This window comes from Ahaetulla prasina, chromosome 7 (genome assembly GCF_028640845.1).
Source record: "Ahaetulla prasina isolate Xishuangbanna chromosome 7, ASM2864084v1, whole genome shotgun sequence".
NCBI classification, from domain to species: Eukaryota; Metazoa; Chordata; class Lepidosauria; order Squamata; family Colubridae; genus Ahaetulla; species Ahaetulla prasina.
Window position 1 is genome coordinate 7545303 of NC_080545.1, and position 18333 is coordinate 7563635.

The window sequence follows — 18333 nt, forward strand, 5'->3', positions numbered from 1 at the left end:
TCTATCGATCTCATCTATGTATCATCTATCAATTTCATCTATCTATCAGCTATCAATTTCATCTATCGATCTCATCTATGTATCATCTATCAGTTTCATCTATCGATCTCATCTATGTATCATCTATCGATCTCATCTATGTATCATCTATCGATCTCATCTATGTATCATCTATCGATCTCATCTATGTATCATCTATCGATCTCATCTATGTATCATCTATCGATCTCATCTATGTATCATCTATATCATCCATCAATTTATTCTATCTATCTATCATCCATCAATTTATTCTATCTATCTTTTCATCTATCGATCTCATCTATGTATCATCTATATCTTCCATCAATTTTGTATCTACACCTATCTTTTCATCTATCTCATCTATCTGTCTATCTATCTATCCTATAGTTCTTGGAAGAAAGGCGGGATGGATAAATGCAAAATATTGCAAGTGGCAACTTGGAGGGGCTTGCAGGGGCTTGCAACAATCTTTGAATCCTTCAAATCTAAATCCACCCGGTCCTGGGCAGAAACGCCCTACGCACTTGAAGATCACTCTCCAGCTCAAAAAGCAAAATTCCGACTTTTATGATTCATTCAGGCAAAGCCTGATCGCCACTCCCATCCCGGAAAAGATTGAAGGAACCCTGCCGGGCGAATAAAGGGACTCGAGAGTCGAGGCAGCTGGTGTGAATCTGTCACTTTCCCCCTCGGCCAAAGCGGCAGCAATTCAACGGGACCCTTCGTAGAGATAGAAAAGGAGAGCAAGTTCTGATCTCTATCCTTGCGCAGGAATGAAGGATTAGGCGCTGTCCAAGAGGGCGCATTTTCAGCACAGAGCTGCAAAGGGAGTCGCGATAGCAGAAATTAAGGTCGCGCATCCCTTTGTACGGGAGTTGATTATTGATTCTCTTAAATTGGGGGCAGTTGCTGCGCCTCTTTTCTCTCTACCGCGAAGCAGGTTTTTTTTTGGGGGGGGGGAGAGGGAGGGAGGGAGGTTGGACTGAACCTAAATAGTAAGGCGGCGTTTTGCATTCCTGTGTGTATTGTTCACGTGCATTGGTGACAATGCAGAGGTTGATGTTGCAGGAGATGACCGCAGAGGTGTTGTTACCCCTGTTGCTGTTGTTGCTTTTTTCAAAAGAAAAAGAGAGGGGGAGAGAGAGAGGGAGTGGGAGGGAGCAGAGAGAAAGGAAGGAAGGAAGGGGAGGAGAAAGAGGGAGAGGGGCAGAAAGAGGGAGAGAGAGAAAGAAAGAAAGAAAAAGAAAGAAAGGAGAGAAAGAGGGAGGGAGGAGGGGAAAGAAGGAAGGATGGAAGGAAGGAAGGAAGGAAGGAAGAGGGATGCGGAGGGGCAGAGAGAGAGAGAAAGAAAGGGAGAGAGAGAAATAGGAAGGGGAGGGGCAGAAAGAGAAAGAAAGAAAGAAAGAAAGAGTGAGAGGAGGAGGGGTAGAAAGAAAGAGAAAGAAAGGCGAGAGAGAAAGAGGGAGAGGGGCAGAAAGAGGGAGAGAGAGAAAGAAAGAAAAAGAAAGAAAGGAGAGAAAGAGGGAGGGAGGAGGGGAAAGAAGGAAGGATGGAAGGAAGGAAGGAAGGAAGAGGGATGCGGAGGGGCAGAGAGAGAAAGAAAGGGAGAGAGAGAAATAGGAAGGGGAGGGGCAGAAAGAGAAAGAAAGAAAGAAAGAAAGAGTGAGAGGAGGAGGGGTAGAAAGAAAGAGAAAGAAAGAAAGAGAGAGAGAAAGAGGAAGAGGAAGGGCAAAAGAAAGAAAGAAGAGAGAGAGAAAGGGGAGGGGCAGAAAGAGAAAGGAAGGAAGAAAAAGGAAGGAAGGAAGGAAAGAAGGAAAGAAAGAAAGAAAGAAAGAAAGAAAGAAAGAAAGAAAGAAAGAAAGAAAGAAAGAAAGAAAGAACCTGTATGCTCAGGCTGGGATTGAAGGCTTCCAGCATTTCTCTTACCTTTGGCAATTTAAAAGACTTAGAACTTCAACTCCCATAATTCCCCACCGAGCATCTCTGGCTGGGGAATTCTTGGAGTTGTATGTGGCCTGTGTATAATCCAGCGTTTCTCAACCTCACCAACTTTGTGATGGGTGGACTTCCACTCCCCGAATCCTCCAGCCAGCCGGGGGTTCTGGGGGGGGGAGGCCACCCCTTTATAAAGCCAGGGTTGAGAAATGCTGCCCTTGGACTGTTGCACTGAATTTGTGGCTTAATTATAGGATAAAATACGGCCCGTTTATTTCAGAAAGCTGTCCTTTAGATTTATGTAATTTCATTGCTGTTTTCTTGGTTTTGTTCTTGATTTCTCCTTTCTAAAACAAAGTTATCAATCATTATTTTTAATCCATTCATATGAATAATCTTTTTTGGATGTGCCTCCCTTTCAGGTTTCTCCTTTGTTTTGTTTTGTTTTTTCTTCAAAAAAAAAAAAGTGTAATTAAGACATTTGGAGACTGTTTGTCAGATGGTTTCTGCACAGAGCTGCAAAGGAGTCGCGATAGCAGAAATTAAGGTCGTGCATCCCTTTGTACGGGAGTTGATTATTGATTCTCTTAAATTGGGGGCAGTTGCTGCGCCTCTTTTCTCTCTACCGCGCAGGCAGATATTTTTTGGGGGGGGGGGAGAGGGAGGGAGGGAGGTTGGACTGAACCTAAATAGTAAGGCGGCGTTTTGCATTCCTGTGTGTATTGTTCACGTGCATTGGTGACAATGCAGAGGTTGATGTTGCAGGAGATGACCGCAGAGGTGTTGTTACCCCTGTTGCTGTTGTTGCTTTTTTCAAAAGAAAAAGAGAGGGAGGGAGAGGGAGGGAGGGGGAGGGAGCAGAGAGAAAGGAAGGAAGGAAGGGGGGAGGGAGAAAGAGGGAGAGGGGCAGAAAGAGGGAGAGAGAGAAAGAAAGAAAAGAAAGAAAGGAGAGAAAGAGGGAGGGAGGAGGGGAAAGAAGGAAGGATGGAAGGAAGGAAGGAAGGAAGGAAGAGGGATGCGGAGGGGCAGAGAGAGAGAAAGAAAGGGAGAGAGAGAAATAGGAAGGGGAGGGGCAGAAAGAGAAAGAAAGAAAGAAAGAAAGAGGAGAGGAGGAGGGGTAGAAAGAAGAGAAAGAAAGAAAGGCGAGAGAGAAAGAAAGAAGAGAAAGAAAGAAAGAAAGAAAGAGAGAGAGAGAGAAAGGGGAGGGGCAGAAAGAGAAAGGAAGGAAGAAAAAGGAAGGAAGGAAGGAAGAAGGAAAGAAAGAAAGAAAGAAAGAAAGAAAGAAAGAAAGAAAGAAAGAAAGAAAGAAAGAAAGAACCTGTATGCTCAGGCTGGGATTGAAGGCTTCCAGCATTTCTCTTACCTTTGGCAATTTAAAAGACTTGTGAACTTCAACTCCCATAATTCCCCACCGAGCATCTCTGGCTGGGGAATTCTTGGAGTTGTATGTGGCCTGTGTATAATCCAGCGTTTCTCAACCTCACCAACTTTGTGATGGGTGGACTTCCACTCCCAGAATCCTCCAGCCAGCAGGGGATTCTGGGAGTGGAAGTCCACCCTTTAATAAAGTCAGGGTTGAGAAATGCTGCCCTTGGACTGTTGCACTGAATTTGTGGCTTAATTATAGGATAAAATAGGGCCCGTTTATTTCAGAAAGCTGTCCTTTAGATTTATGTAATTTCATTGCTGTTTTCTTGGTTTTGTTCTTGATTTCTCCTTTCTAAAACAAAGTTATCAATCATTATTTTTAATCCATTCATATGAATAATCTTTTTTGGATATGCCTCCCTTTCAGGTTTCTCCTTTGTTTTTGTTTTGTTTTTTCTTCAAAAAAAAAAAAAGTGTAATTAAGACATTTGGAGACTGTTTGTCAGATGGTTTCTGCACAGAGCTGCAAAGGAGTCGCGATAGCAGAAATTAAGGTCGTGCATCCCTTTGTACGGGAGTTGATTATTGATTCTCTTAAATTGGGGGCAGTTGCTGCGCCTCTTTTCTCTCTACCGCGCAGGCAGATATTTTTTGGGGGAGGGAGGAGATTGGACTGAACCTAAATAGTAAGGCGGCGTTTTGCATTCCTGTGTGTATTGTTCACGTGCATTGGTGACAATGCAGAGGTTGATGTTGCAGGAGATGACCGCAGAGGTGTTGTTACCCCTGTTGCTGTTGTTGCTTTTTCAAAAGAAAAGAGAGGGAGAGAGAAAGGAAGGAAGGGGAGGGAGCAGAGAGAAAGGAAGGAAGGAAGGGGAGGGAGAAAGAGGGAGAGGGGCAGAAAGAGGGAGAGAGAGAAAGAAAGAAAGAAAGAAAGGAGAGAAAGAGGGAGGGAGGAGGGGAAAGAAGGAAGGATGGAAGGAAGGAAGGAAGGAAGGAAGAGGGATGCGGAGGGGCAGAGAGAGAAAGAAAGGGAGAGAGAGAAATAGGAAGGGGAGGGGCAGAAAGAGAAAGAAAGAAAGAAAGAAAGAGTGAGAGGAGGAGGGGGTAGAAAGAAAGAGAAAGAAAGAAAGGCGAGAGAGAGAAAGAGGAAGAGGAAGGGGCAAAAAGAAAGAAAGAAGAGAGAGAGAGAAAGGGGGAGGGGCAGAAAGAGAAAGGAAGGAAGAAAAAGGAAGGAAGGAAGGAAAGAAGGAAAGAAAGAAAGAAAGAAAGAAAGAAAGAAAGAAAGAAAGAAAGAAAGAAAGAAAGAAAGAAAGAACCTGTATGCTCAGGCTGGGATTGAAGGCTTCCAGCATTTCTCTTACCTTTGGCAATTTAAAAGACTTGTGAACTTCAACTCCCATAATTCCCCACCGAGCATCTCTGGCTGGGGAATTCTTGGAGTTGTATGTGGCCTGTGTACAATCCAGCGTTTCTCAACCTCGCCAACTTTGTGATGGGTGGACTTCCACTCCCAGAATCCTCCAGCCAGCAGGGGATTCTGGGAGTGGAAGTCCACCCTTTAATAAAGTCAGGGTTGAGAAATGCTGCCCTTGGACTGTTGCACTGAATTTGTGGCTTAATTATAGGATAAAATAGGGCCCTTTTATTTCAGAAAGCTGTCCTTTAGATTTATGTAATTTCATTGCTGTTTTCTTGGTTTTGTTCTTGATTTCTCCTTTCTAAAACAAAGTTATCAATCATTATTTTTAATCCATTCATATGAATAATCTTTTTTGGATGTGCCTCCCTTTCAGGTTTCTCCTTTGTTTTTGTTTTGTTTTTTCTTCAAAAAAGAAAAAGTGTAATTAAGACATTTGGAGACTGTTTGTCAGATGGTTCCTAGGGAGCTGGAGTTTGCAGCCATCAGAATCAAACTGGAGTTTGTGAGCTTTCAGTTCGTAATCCAAGAGATGGCGATGGAAATTAGAGAAGTTGTTATGACGTCCTCTCCTTAAAACTTTTGTTTCGTAGATGTGGCCTGATAACATTGATGACTCCAGTCTCCCCAGGCATATGGGACGGTCCCCACTAAAAAACCCGGTCGATTTGTTTCATTCAGCACCCATCGTGAAAATCTGTGCTCCTATGGTTAGGTATTCAAAGTAAGTGCTGTTTTCAGGTTGTGCCCATTTATCTCTGCCTAAATCCATACGCATCATGCTTGCCTTCACTCAATAATGATGCTTTTGTTCCATCTGCAAGCCGTATTGAATAGGATAGAATAGAATAGGATAGGATAGAATAGAATAGAATAGAATAGAATAGAATAGAATAGAATAGAATAGAATAGAATAGAATAGAAAAAAGAAAAGAAAAGATGGCATGGCATAGCGTAGCGTAGCGTAGAGAATAGAATAGAATAGAATAGAATAGAATAGAATAGAATAGAATAGAATAGAATAGAATAGAATAGAATAGAATTTTTTATTGGCCAAGTGTGATTGGACACACAAGGAATTTGTCTTGATGCATATGCTCTCAGTGTACATGGCTATGTCACCATGGATTAATTGGCTTTGAAGTGCAAATGCCGGTGGGTTGAATGAACACGGCTGCAAAACTAATATTCCTCCCATTTTCCCTACAACAACCACCTTGTGAGGTGGGTTAGGCTTGAGAGTGTGTGACTGGCCCAAAATCACCCAGCTGGCTTTCATAGCTATGGCAGATCTAGAATTCCCTGTCTCCTGGTGATTGGTCCAAAGTCACCCAGCTGGTTTTCATGGCTGTGGCAGATCTAGAATTCCCTGTCTCCTGGTGATTGGTCCAAAGTCACCCAGCTGGTTTTCATGGCTGTGGCAGATCTAGAATTCCCTGTCTCCTGGTGATTGGTCCAAAGTCACCCAGCTGGTTTTCATGGCTATGGTTGGAACTAGAACTCACCATCTTCTGGGTTCCAGCCTTGCGCCTTAACTACTAGGCCAAACTGGCTCACTACATACATGCATAAAATGATCCAATGGCACGCAGTGTTTTCCAGAATAAAATATCGGTATTAACAAAAGTGATAATTTGAAAAAAAAAATGCACTTTTTTTGACAAATAAAAAATGTCCTTATCTCAAATGCTTTTATATTTGTAGACTACCCTTCAGAACTTTAGTCAGGAAATACGATTGCGATTTATGCTACACGCCAATGATCATAGCAGCTGATTTTGTCAGATCTTTGAAAGCCAGGCACAGTGAATTTACAACAAACCAAGGTGGGTTGCGTATACATTTTCTCACCCCTCTGGCGCTTTTAAAATCCTTTTTTTTAATGCTCAGTTAGTTGTCCTCAAAATATCTTTCTAAAACTTACAGGAAATCTAATTTATAGCTCAGGATGGCCCTGATTAGGATCAAATCATTGCACAAAGATATGAAATAATATGTTTGGTTTTGGCCTGGTAAGTTGTTAGAATGAAGCCAAGAATGATTTATTCAGTAAGAATGACGGATGAAAACAAGGTTTAGTGTGATAAAGGTAAAGGTTCCCCTCGCACATATGTGCTAATCGTTCCCAAATCTAGGGGGCGGTGCTCATCTCCGTTTCAAAGCCGAAGAGCCAGCACTGTCCGAAGACGTCTCCGTGGTCATGTGGCCAGCATGACTCAACGCCAAAGGCACACAGAACGCTGTTCCCTTCCCACCAAAGGTGGTCCCTATTTTTCTACTTGCATTTTTTACGTGTTTTCAAACTGCTAGGTTGGTAGAAGCTGGGACAAGTAACAGGAGCTCACCCCGTTACACAGCACTAGGGATTCGAACCGCTGAACTGTCGACCTTTCGATCGACAAGCTCAGCATCTTAGCCACTGAGCACTTTAATTTAATTTAAATGTAATTTAAATGTAATTTTAGTGTGATAGAGGAATCAATTTTAACAGCTTGTAGTCCTAGGAAGTAAACCTTCAGTCCTATTTCCCACCAAATTTGAAATTGTTCTTCGGTCTATTTCTTTCAAGTTAAATTATCCTTGGATTGAAGCCTTATTCCTTTAGTAGATTTCTAAGACATTATTCTCCAGAAGTTCCCCAAAATATGGATCTCTATATACCAGAAAATTTGTAAAATAGCTGGGACTGGAAGTCGCTTCTAGTCAAAGATATCCATTGAAGCAGCTGAGTTGAACAAGAAGAAGTATATGGAAGAACAATTTCAAAGTCAAGATACGTGGAGGGCAACGGATTAAAGAAAGTTTAGTGCATAGGACCGCAGATTCCCACTAAATCCTGGTTTGTTCCTCCCATACTGAATAAAATCATTGTTAGCTTCATTCAGCCAGCTTCTCCCTAGCTGGAATTCAGTGCTAGCCAATATACCACATTGGTTCTCTCATTGATATTTTCTAGAATGCACCTCCTTTCCTAAATAACAGTGATTTTTATTTATTTATTACAATTCATTTTTTTTACAGGTGACCATCCTTTGATTGTTCAGTTTGCTGCTAAAGAAGCACAAGTTTTAGCAGATGCAGCTGGCCTTGTTAGTCCATTTGCAGATGGCGTAGATATAAATTGTGGTTGTCCACAAAGGTAAGTGATTTGAAACAAAATATGGAAACAATTATCTCTCCTTCTCTTTCTCTTTTTTCCCTCTCTCTATTTTTTAAGGAAAATCCTCCCAACAAGTTTCAAATAAAGAGAACATACAACTGGACATAATAGCAATAGCACTTAGATTTATATATCGCTTCATAGTGCTTTACAGCCCTCTCTAAGCGATTTACAGAGTCGGCCTCTTGCCTCCAACAATCTGGGTCCTTATTTTATCGACCTCGGAAGGATGGAAGGTTGAGTCAATCTTGTGCCCATGAGAATTGAACTGCTGGCAGTGGGCAGAATTAGCCTGCAATACTGCATCCTAACCACTGCGCCACCACGGTTCTTAAAGTGCAGAGCATATTGAATAAAACAGGGGTCTCCAATCTTGTCAACTTTGTGGACTTCAACTCCCAGAATTTCTCAGCCAGCTTTGCTGGCTGAGGGATTCTGGGAGTTGAAGTCCACAAGTCTTAAAGTCGACAAGGTTGGAGACCCCTGGAATAAAACATGTTCTTTATTCAAAATGTATTTATACACTTCCGTATATTTGACCAGCGTCTAAAATAGTGTTTCTTAAACTTGGCAACTTGAAGATGTGTGAACTTCAACTCCCAGAATCCCCCAGCCAGTCATGTTAGTTTCAAAGGTCCTTTTGAAAATACCTCTAACTTAATATGTTTACGCTTGGGCAGAAAATCCAGGGGAAGGATCTTTGGGTGCTTAACTAGGTGAATGCAAATAGGTTCTTCTATAACCGGGTTGGCGAACCTTTTTGGCACCGAGTGTTGTGACCCAGGCCCAAGTAGGTAGTAGTAAACGCAGTCAGTTCAAAAACAAACAGACTTTATTAGAACAGCTGAGAATTAACTCATTCTCAGCGTCCTCCAAACTAAATCAAAGCAAATTCTTCGTAACACAACTCTTCAGTCTTATCAGCCAACCTTGGTCTAATTAGGCAAACTGCCAAAGGCTTTTCTTGGCAAAAGTTCAAAAGCAGAAGACGCCGACAAGAAATAAATGCAGCAAGACAAGGAGCAAGTCTATCAACGTTGTTTTCCGACAAAGAGCCCAAACGCTGTTGCTGGTCTTTTAAGCCTAATGGGAGGGGCCAATCATCTCTTGGCCCTACTCCCGAGTCGTCCTCTTTGCTTTAGCTGCTCTTGCCTTCTGGCAGCTCTTCTCATGAGTGCATTAGGAACAGGCTCCTCCTGTTCCTCTGCCTCACTACTGTCAGCCTCTGGAGGTTCCGGAGTCCGCACATCACTCCCAGATAGCCCTGGCCCCACCTCTGCCTCCGACACAGAGCCCTCATCCGGGCCTTCCCCAGCTTCCAGGACTGGCCCATGTTCTTCCTCAGCCTCATCGCTGTCCGACTCCGTTGCCAGTTCCACAGGCTGCTGGCAGATCACAACACCGAGTGCTGAAACCAGAGTGCGCTACGCAAGCCAGAAACTGGAAGAGCAGCCGCCTGGTGTGCATGTGCGCGCCAGGAAGATGATCTTCCGGTTTCCGGCACTTACATGCGCACCTGCCAACTGGTCTTCGCACACACATGCACGCCAGAAAGCGGGAGATCAGGTGGCCAGTGCGCACACACGCGCCGAAAACTGGAAGATCATCTTCTTGGGACGCGCATGCGCACCGGGCAGCTGCTCTTCCTGTTTCTGGCATTCCCGCGTGCATGAAGACCAGCTGGCCGGTGCGCCAGAACCTGGAACTGCAACGGGAGATGGCTCGCGTGCCCATTGAGATGGCTCTGCGTGCCACTTCCGGCACACATGTCCTAGGTTTGCCATCACGGTTCTATGAAATCAGGAGCTCAGTTCCATTTGCTAGTATATCTTACATGTCTATGTATTGACTGTATGGAGAATCATTTCTTAAGGCAACTGATTTTCCGTATACTATTATTCGCTTTATTGACATTTGAAAATAGGTAAAGCTGCAAAGAAATTGGAGCTTTAGATGTTTTTTGTGTAAATGCCTGGTTGAATCGTCTTTTTTAGCATAACGTGGTAGGTCAGTGGTACTCAGCCAGTGGTCAACAGACCACAAAAGCTTGAAGGAATGTTATAATTTAAATCTTGAGTTAAGTCTTGGTGGTCCATGGCTGCAAAAGGTATTGTTTTCTTCCAGGTGGGCCATGGCAGAAGGCTATGGTGCTTGCTTAATAAACAAACCCCAACTAATACAAGAGATGGTGAGATCAGTAAGAAATCAAGTGGAAAACCCCACATTTTCAGTATCTATTAAGATACGGTAAGTCCTCTATAGATTTATAGATATGTGAATTGCCTTATAGATGCGGTGAGCAGCAGAAAAAAATTAAAAATTAAATGTCTTTTATTTATTGCCTACATAAAAAGCTATTGCCAATTATCAATTAAGAATCTGTCTTTAATTCGCAACCATAAGATTTAGTGAAAAATCAAGGCATTTGTATGATTTAGGAATAATACCACAATAGCAATAGCACTTAGACTTATATACCGCTTCACAGCACTTCACAGCCCACTTTGAGCGGTTTACAAATGTCAGCTTATTGCCCTCCTCCCCCAACAATCTGGATCCTCATTTTACCGACCGCGGAAGGATGGAAGGCTGAGTCAACCTTGAGCCGGTCAGGATCGAACTCCTGGCAGTGGCATAGAACTATCTGTACATACTTATAGCTATACGTTTCTCCCTCCCTCCTTGTTCTTAATTCTTCACTATATTTTCATGCTGAGAAAATATTTTCCCCTGCTGAGTTACTATTTTTCTCTCGTATGGAACAAAAGGATCCATGAAGATCTAAAGAGAACGGTAGACCTCTGCCAAAAAGCAGAGTCAACCGGCGTCTCCTGGATCAGTGTCCACGGCAGAAGTGTGGAAGAAAGACACCAGCCGGTGCACTACGATGCAATTAGGACAATTAAAGACAGCATCTCTATACCGGTGGTAGCCAACGGTGACGTGAAATCCCTGAAAGATGTGGCGGGCATTCATCAAAGAACAGGAGCTGATGGTGAGAACAACCTTGATTCTTCTGAGTTTTTTCTCCCCGATGCTTGTTTCCAGCAATGCTGGCTAGGCTATTCTGAGAACTGGAGTCCAACCATGGGTGGGCTTCAAAAATTTTAACAAGTTCTCTGCCCAGTTGCTGGGTGGGCGTGGCCATGGTAGGTGTGGCCTACTCAGCCTCCTGCATTGCAGGGAGGCGGGTGTTTTTGCCCTCCCCAGGGTCCGGAGGCATTCCTTGAGCCTCCAGGAGGGCAAAAATGGCCTCCCCAGGCTCCAGAGGCCCTCTGGAGGCCAGAAACGGACCCATTTCCGGCCTTCCCAAACTTCTGGTTGGCCCGTTTTCACCCTCGAGTCTCCACCTGTGCCCTGCACTTACCTGCATCCAAAACAGGCTTCGTGGGGACTCCTGGGAGGGGAGGGGCGGAGTCAGAGGTGGGTTTCAGCAGATTCTGACCAGTTCTGGAAAACCAGTAGTGGAAATTTTGAGTAGTTTGGAGCAGGGATCTCCAACCTTGGCCCCTTTAAGACTTGTGGACTTCAACTCCCTGAGTTCCTCAGCCAGTGTTGTGTCTGCGCCCCCCGAGCCGGGGGCCCTGCCAGAAAGTGACTTGGAAAGTGAGGGGAAAGGGCCATCAGGACTTACCTCGGGAGCACCGGCTTCCTTGGCTCAGCTCCAGGAGCCAGAGGCAGGCCAGGTGGAGGAGATAACGAGGCCTCCGACCCCCGACTCTTTTCCCCCCCAGGCCACGCCTCCAGACCCGGCTGATAGCAATCAGGCCTGGTTGGACCCTAGGTTTTGTAGGCAGGAGAGGCGGGAACAACAGAAGCAAGGGTGGGGCAGGCCTAGGAAGTGCTGAGTCATGGAGCCACACCCCACAGGATATAAAAGCAGCAAGAGCTGCTATACCTCTTCGTGGCAAGCAAATCAACTGCTTAACTAGAGCTGAAGTACTGTTTGTTCCTGGATTGACTCATCGGCATCAAGCGAGACACTTGGCATACGCTTGCTAGTTTGCGGCCAGAAGCTGATAGTTGCCGGCTAATTAAGTCATCGCTTGGACTGAGGTGAGGGGGACAGAACAGCTAGCTTTGCTAGCTCTGGGAATTGAAGTCTACAAGTCTTAAAGGGACCAAGGTTGGAGACCCCTGGTTTGGAGAACCGGTAGTAAAAATTCTGACTGGCCCCGCCCATATCTATTCTCTGCCTCCGAAGTCCCAGCTGCCTCCCAAGTCCCAGCTGATCAGGAAGAAATGGGGATTTTGCAGTAACCTTCTCCTGGATTGGGGAGGGAATGGCGATTTTGTAGTATCCTTCCTCTGGAGTGGGGTGGGAATGGAGATTTTACAATATCCTTCCCCTGCCATGCCCACCAAGCCATGCCACGCCCACCAAGCCACACCCACAGAACCGGTAGTAAAAAAAAAATTGAAACCCACCACTGGCCGGAGTGGGCGGGGCCAGCCGGGTGTGGGATTTGGGGGTTCTCCGAACTGCACAGAATCTTAGCTAGAGGTTCTCGCAAACCGCCCGCGAACCTCCAGCAGCCCACCCCCCGAGTCCACCCCTTCTGATTTATATTGATATATTGACCATCATTTGTGTGGTAAATGTTGTACCTTGATGAACGTATCTTTTCTTTTATGTACACTGAGAGCATATGCACCAAGACAAATTCCTTGTGTGTCCAATCACACTTGGCCAATAAAAAATTCTATTCTATTCTATTCTATTCTATTCTTAAAATGGCTACAGTTAGAAACCACTACACTCGCCTCTTTTAAATAGCTACACAAGGAGCTCATGTTACACAATGTAAGCTCATATTTTAAGAAATATTTTTCACTAGGTTAAATGGGTCTTTCTACATTTTGAAGACTGAGCTGAAATTTAGTCCAATCTATCTCCCTCGGTTAATCATCTGAATTTTCCAGAATGCTTCCTTTCTTCTTCTAGTATCTTCAATATTACCGTTAATCAATTCCTCTAGCTCCCATTCGGTGACTAGCCAACATCCTGGAACTTTTTAATAAATAAGACATTACGACGCCCTTTAAGTAAGTCATGCAACTTCTCCAGCTCTTTGAAACGTGCGTCACTTTCAAGAGATTGATGAGCAATCCATGTTCACCGACCCTTTCGCATTTTGTAACCTCCCGAGCCCCCGCTTGTCCAAAGTTGGCAGTATCCATTTTTTGCATTTTGAGGATTTGAAGCCTCCGTCTTCAAGTTGCCAAGGTTGAGAAAGCTTTAGACTCGGGAAGGAAAGGATAAAAAAACACGGTCCAATGTTTTTCCATCAACACCTCTTCATTTCTTGTTCTGCCCTACTCCTCAAAATAGTACAAGTGTGGACACTATCGGTGGATACCAAAAAAAAATATAATTATCCATTCCAGCTTGAAGATAAATTAAATTACGTCTTTGTGGTTTTCTGAAAATATATTTCTTTTCCTTTTGTAGGTGTCATGGTTGCGAGAGGGCTTCTGGCCAATCCAGCTTTGTTTGCAGGATATGAAGACACACCTCTGCAATGTGTCCAGGATTGGGTGGACATAGCCCTTGAACAGGGTACCCCTTTCACTTGCTTCCATCATCATTTAATGTACATGCTGGAGAGGGTGACTTCGAAGCAAGAAAAGAAGATTTTTAACGTTTTATCAAGTACATCTGCTGTTTTGGACTACCTTAGAGATAACTATGGCATTCGGTAGCCTCCTAGATATATTTAATCGTGAGAAGACCAAGCTTTTTTTAAAAGTGTGGACGTCTATGATTGTTTTGTTCTACTCAAGGATTTCACTATGTGCATTTATACGATGCTAGCATTTTCTTACGAGCAAATTGTGAATAAAAGCAGCAAGCGTCCATAGGTTTATTCAGTTCCATTAGGCAAACTATACTTTTGATAGGTGCAAACTGTGAACCATAATCTCAAGTTGGTTTGTTCAGACCAAGCGCTATTCTATGGCTATAATTGTTGTGACCCAGGCCCAAGTAGGTAGCAATAAACTGAGTCCATGGAAAAACAAACAACTTTATTCAAACAGCTGGGAATTTTTTTTTTTTAATTTGCATTTATATCCGGCCCTTCTCCGAAGACTCAGGGCGGCTTACACTATGTCAGGCAATAGTCTTCATCCATTTGTATACTATATACAAAGTCAACTTATTGCCCCCCAACAATTTGGGTCCTCATTTTACCTACCTTATAAAGGATGGAAGGCTGAGTCAACCTTGGACCTGGTGGGACTTGAACCTGCAATATTGCAGGCAGTTGCTGTTAATAACAGGCTGCATTAGCCTGTTGAGCCACCAGAGGCCCAGAATTACATCATTCCCAGCGTCGCTCAACTCAAAGTAAAACAAATGCCTCCCAACACAAATTCCTCAGTTCTCTCGCAAACCTTGGTCCAATTAGGCAAACATCCAGAAGCCACAAAAACAAAGACAAAGACGAAGCAGAAGATGCAGATACCAATGTTGTTTTCCGGCAAAGCTCAAATGCCGGTGCTGGTCTGTTTTAAGCCTTATGGGGGGAAGGGAGGGCAATCATCTCTTGGCCCTACTCCTGAGTCGTCCTCTCTGCTTGAGCTGCTCTTGCCTTCTGGCAGCTCTTCTCATGCGTGCATTAGGAACAGGCTCCTCCTGATCCTCTGCCTCACTACTGTCAGCCTCTGGAGGCTCTGGAGGCTGTACCTCACTTCCCGATGGCCCTGGCCCCACTTCAGCCTCATCGCTGTCCGACTCCGTTGCCAGCTTCGTAGGCTGCTGATGTACCACACCTTTCAGCAGAGATCAATATCTATAAACTGATTAAAAACTTCCCCTACTAATAATTCCAGATAATAACCATTCTTTGGAAGGAGTGTACTTTTGGTATATATTTGAATGATCATAGCTTGCTGAATATCTTTGATCATGCTATAGTGACTATAGTAGCACTATAGTATAGTCCCAAAAGTGCTTTTTCAAGAGGCAACTAGACTTTCTGATTTTTCTTTGTAGAGGTTTCGCTTCTCATCCAAGACTGTAGTTCGTCTGAGAGCTGAAGAAGCTTCTTGGATGAGAAGCAAAACGTCTTAAAAAGAAAAAACAAAGAAGTCCAGTTGCCTCTTGAAAGAGCACCTCTGGGACAACTATGACCTGGATGACTGAGAATCTCCACGGACATCACGCGAGAGTGAATATAGTAGATTTCTAAAGAAATATAGTGGGTTTCTGAAGAAATATAGTAGTTTTCTGAAGAAATATCAGGTCGGAGACCATCCTGAAGTCTTTATCCTGCAGTTTTCTCCCTGCTTGCAAAAGTCAAGACATAAGTTCATGAGACTTGTTATTAAACAAACATGCATGCGACTGTCTTCCGTTCAAAATCGCTACACATATATGCCACACCTCTTAATCTTGGAATAATCCTGTTGTACAGGTAATCCTAGACTCACAACCATTTGTTTAGTGCCATTTGAAGTTACGGCACTGAAAAAAAAGTGAGTTATGACTATTTTTCACGCTTACAACCATTACAGCACCTTCATGATCAAAATTCAGACGCTTGGCAACTGGGATGTATTTATGACGGTTGCACTGCCCCCAATGTCATGGCATCACTTTTTGCGACCTTCTAACAAGCAAAGCCGGTTTCACTTAACAACCGTTTTAATAACTGCGATGGTTCACTTAACAACTGTGGCAAGAAAGGTTGTAAAATGGGCCAAAACTCAGTTAACTGTCTTGTTTAGCAAATTTGGGGCTCAATTGTGGTCGTAAAGCGAGGACTACCTGTCTTTGTAATTTAAGGCAGGGGTCTTAAATTTTCTGGGTGGAGTAATTTACAACTAGTGTATATGGAGCATCAGGTTGATTAAAAGTTGTGGATGGAGAGATATAATTAATAAAGGTGCACCAGAAATAGTTTAGTTTTAATTGCACCAATCCAGGATTACTAGTTTGAGAACAATTATGTCGTCGTTGTTGTTGTTGTTGCCGCCCTACATATTCCCATTCAGCAGCTCAGATTTCAAGCTACTAGTCCTCATCTTTGCCAATTGGACTACACCAGGGTATGTGAACCCAATCCACTAAGAGAAATAACCTGTAAGTTTACTAGGAAAAGAGAGCCAGGGAAAATGGGTGGACGATAGAAAGCTATAGAGAAGCTATAAATAACTATAGTATGGGGAGTAATAGTGGGTAAGTGAAATTTGGTCATAAGAATAATTTAACTGACTTTAATGTTACCTAGTTTGGGTAATGAAACATCTGCAAGAAAACAAGCAAGCTCAGAGAGCACCAAGGACCCCTCAGATAAAATCAATTTAAAACAATCTTGTTTTGGATAGCAATAGCACTTAGACTTATAGCTTTACAAATACTTTTAAATCAAATGGTTGTTGGTGATTGGAATAACTATTAGTACGTGTTTATTTTGACTTTTGCAAAAATGTGTCATTTGTTGTTTATTATGACAATGCCCTATTTATTCCTTTTAATACAAGCCATCTAGAATTTCCTATTTGATTATGGTAGCGGAACTATTAAATAAGAACAAGTATAGAAATGGGAAAAATTAAAAAAAAATAATGAAGCTGTTGTAAGCCTCCTGAAGGTAGAAGCAAGTTGATCTTGACTCCTGGTGATTTTGTGTAGACATCCATGTTTCCACTGCAAGATTTTCCTCCTCAGATGTTTTTCAACTCTGATGCAGCTTAATTTTGTGAACAAGGTCAGCTAGTTTCAAATACAAACATTCAGATTTTGGGAGGATGTTATTCAGCAATTGTCTGCACCCCTTAAAATAACAATATTCCATATGGTGTGGATAGATTTATTCAGTCTACTAACTGTGATGAATACATAAATAATACATATGCAATCCTTACAATGGTGTTAGGACCCTGTATTTTTTTCCAACATCACTGAAAATTGGTAGGTTTTCTGAAATATAATTGTTATATAATAGTTGGTAAAAATGCTCCCCCCCCCAATGTACGGATGTCAGCTTTCAAAGTGTTGGAAGGAAAATCCATCTGGTTCAGTTCCAAGCTGGGAGGAAGACACTGAAAACAATATGGAGGCTGATTGGAAAGAAAGTTTATTGATAAACAGAACCACATACATTGACAAACCAACAGAAGAATAAGTGCACGATTGAAGAACACAAGAACTCATTCAAAAAGAGGAACCAACTTCTTCCTGGTCCAACACTTTAAAGTCACAGGACACGATATTGACTTTAAAAAGACCAGAACTATCGCCAAAACTGAACACTTTAACAACAGAATAATCAGAGAAGCTATAAATAACTATAGTATGGGGAGTAATAGTGGGTAAGTGAAATTTGGTCATAAGAATAATTTAACTAACTTTAATGTTACCTAGTTTGGGTAATGAAACATCTGCAAGAAAACAAGCAAGCTCAGAGAGCACCAAGGACCCCTCAGATAAAATCAATTTAAAACAATCTTGTTTTGGATAGCAATAGCACTTAGACTTATAGCTTTACAAATACTTTTAAATCAAATGGTTGTTGATGATTGGAATAACTATTAGTACGTGTTTATTTTGACTTTTGCAAAAATTGTCATTTGTTGTTTATTATGACAATGCCCTATTTATTCCTTTTAATACAAGCCATCTAGAATTTCCTATTTGATTATGGTAGCGGAACTATTAAATAAGAACAAGTATAGAAATGGGAAAAATTAAAAAAAAATAATGAAGCTGTTGTAAGCCTCCTGAAGGTAGAAGCAAGTTGATCTTGACTCCTGGTGATTTTGTGTAGACATCCATGTTTCCACTGCAAGATTTTCCTCCTCAGATGTTTTTCAACTCTGATGCAGCTTAATTTTGTGAACAAGGTCAGCTAGTTTCAAATACAAACATTCAGATTTTGGGGGGATGTTATTCAGCAATTGTCTGCTCCCCTTAAAATAACAATATTCCAAATGGTGTGGATAGATTTATTCAGTCTACTAACTGTGATGAATACATAAATAATACATATGCAATCCTTACAATGGTGTTAGGACCCTGTGTTTTTTTCCAACATCACTGAAAATTGGTAGGTTTTCTGAAATGTAATTGTTATATAATAGTTGGTAAAAATGCTCCCCCCCCCAATGTACGGATGTCAGCTTTCAAAGTGTTGGAAGGAAAATCCATCTGGTTCAGTTCCAAGCTGGGAGGAAGACACTGAAAACAATATGGAGGCTGATTGGAAAGAAAGTTTATTGATAAACAGAACCACATACATTGACAAACCAACAGAAGAATAAGTGCACGATTGAAGAACACAAGAACTCATTCAAAAAGAGGAACCAACTTCTTCCTGGTCCAACACTTTAAAGTCACAGGACACGATATTGACTTTAAAAAGACCAGAACTATCGCCAAAACTGAACACTTTAACAACAGAATAATCAGAGAAGCTATAAA

The 18333-nt window shown here is 42.5% G+C and overlaps 1 protein-coding gene across 5 annotated transcripts in view; it reads left to right on the forward strand.

Moving 5' to 3' along the window:
• The window catches only part of DUS4L (dihydrouridine synthase 4 like), a 49349-nt gene that overhangs the window by 3072 nt on the left and 27944 nt on the right, over positions 1–18333 (forward strand). The window contains exons 1-8 of one of the 5 annotated variants that reach the window (XM_058191750.1): positions 516–875; positions 2507–2521; positions 5341–5471; positions 6452–6573; positions 7769–7886; positions 10032–10154; positions 10676–10902; positions 13360–13929. In XM_058191750.1, coding sequence (XP_058047733.1) covers positions 5341–5471; positions 6452–6573; positions 7769–7886; positions 10032–10154; positions 10676–10902; positions 13360–13610 — 972 coding nt within the window. In that variant the 5' untranslated portion in view covers positions 516–875; positions 2507–2521 and the 3' untranslated portion in view covers positions 13611–13929. Of the gene's footprint in view, positions 1–515; positions 876–2506; positions 2522–3843; positions 3882–5340; positions 5472–6451; positions 6574–7768; positions 7887–10031; positions 10155–10675; positions 10903–13359; positions 13930–18333 lie in introns of those variants that run through there. The other 4 variants (XM_058191747.1, XM_058191748.1, XM_058191751.1 and 1 more) reach the window with 4 other exon arrangements.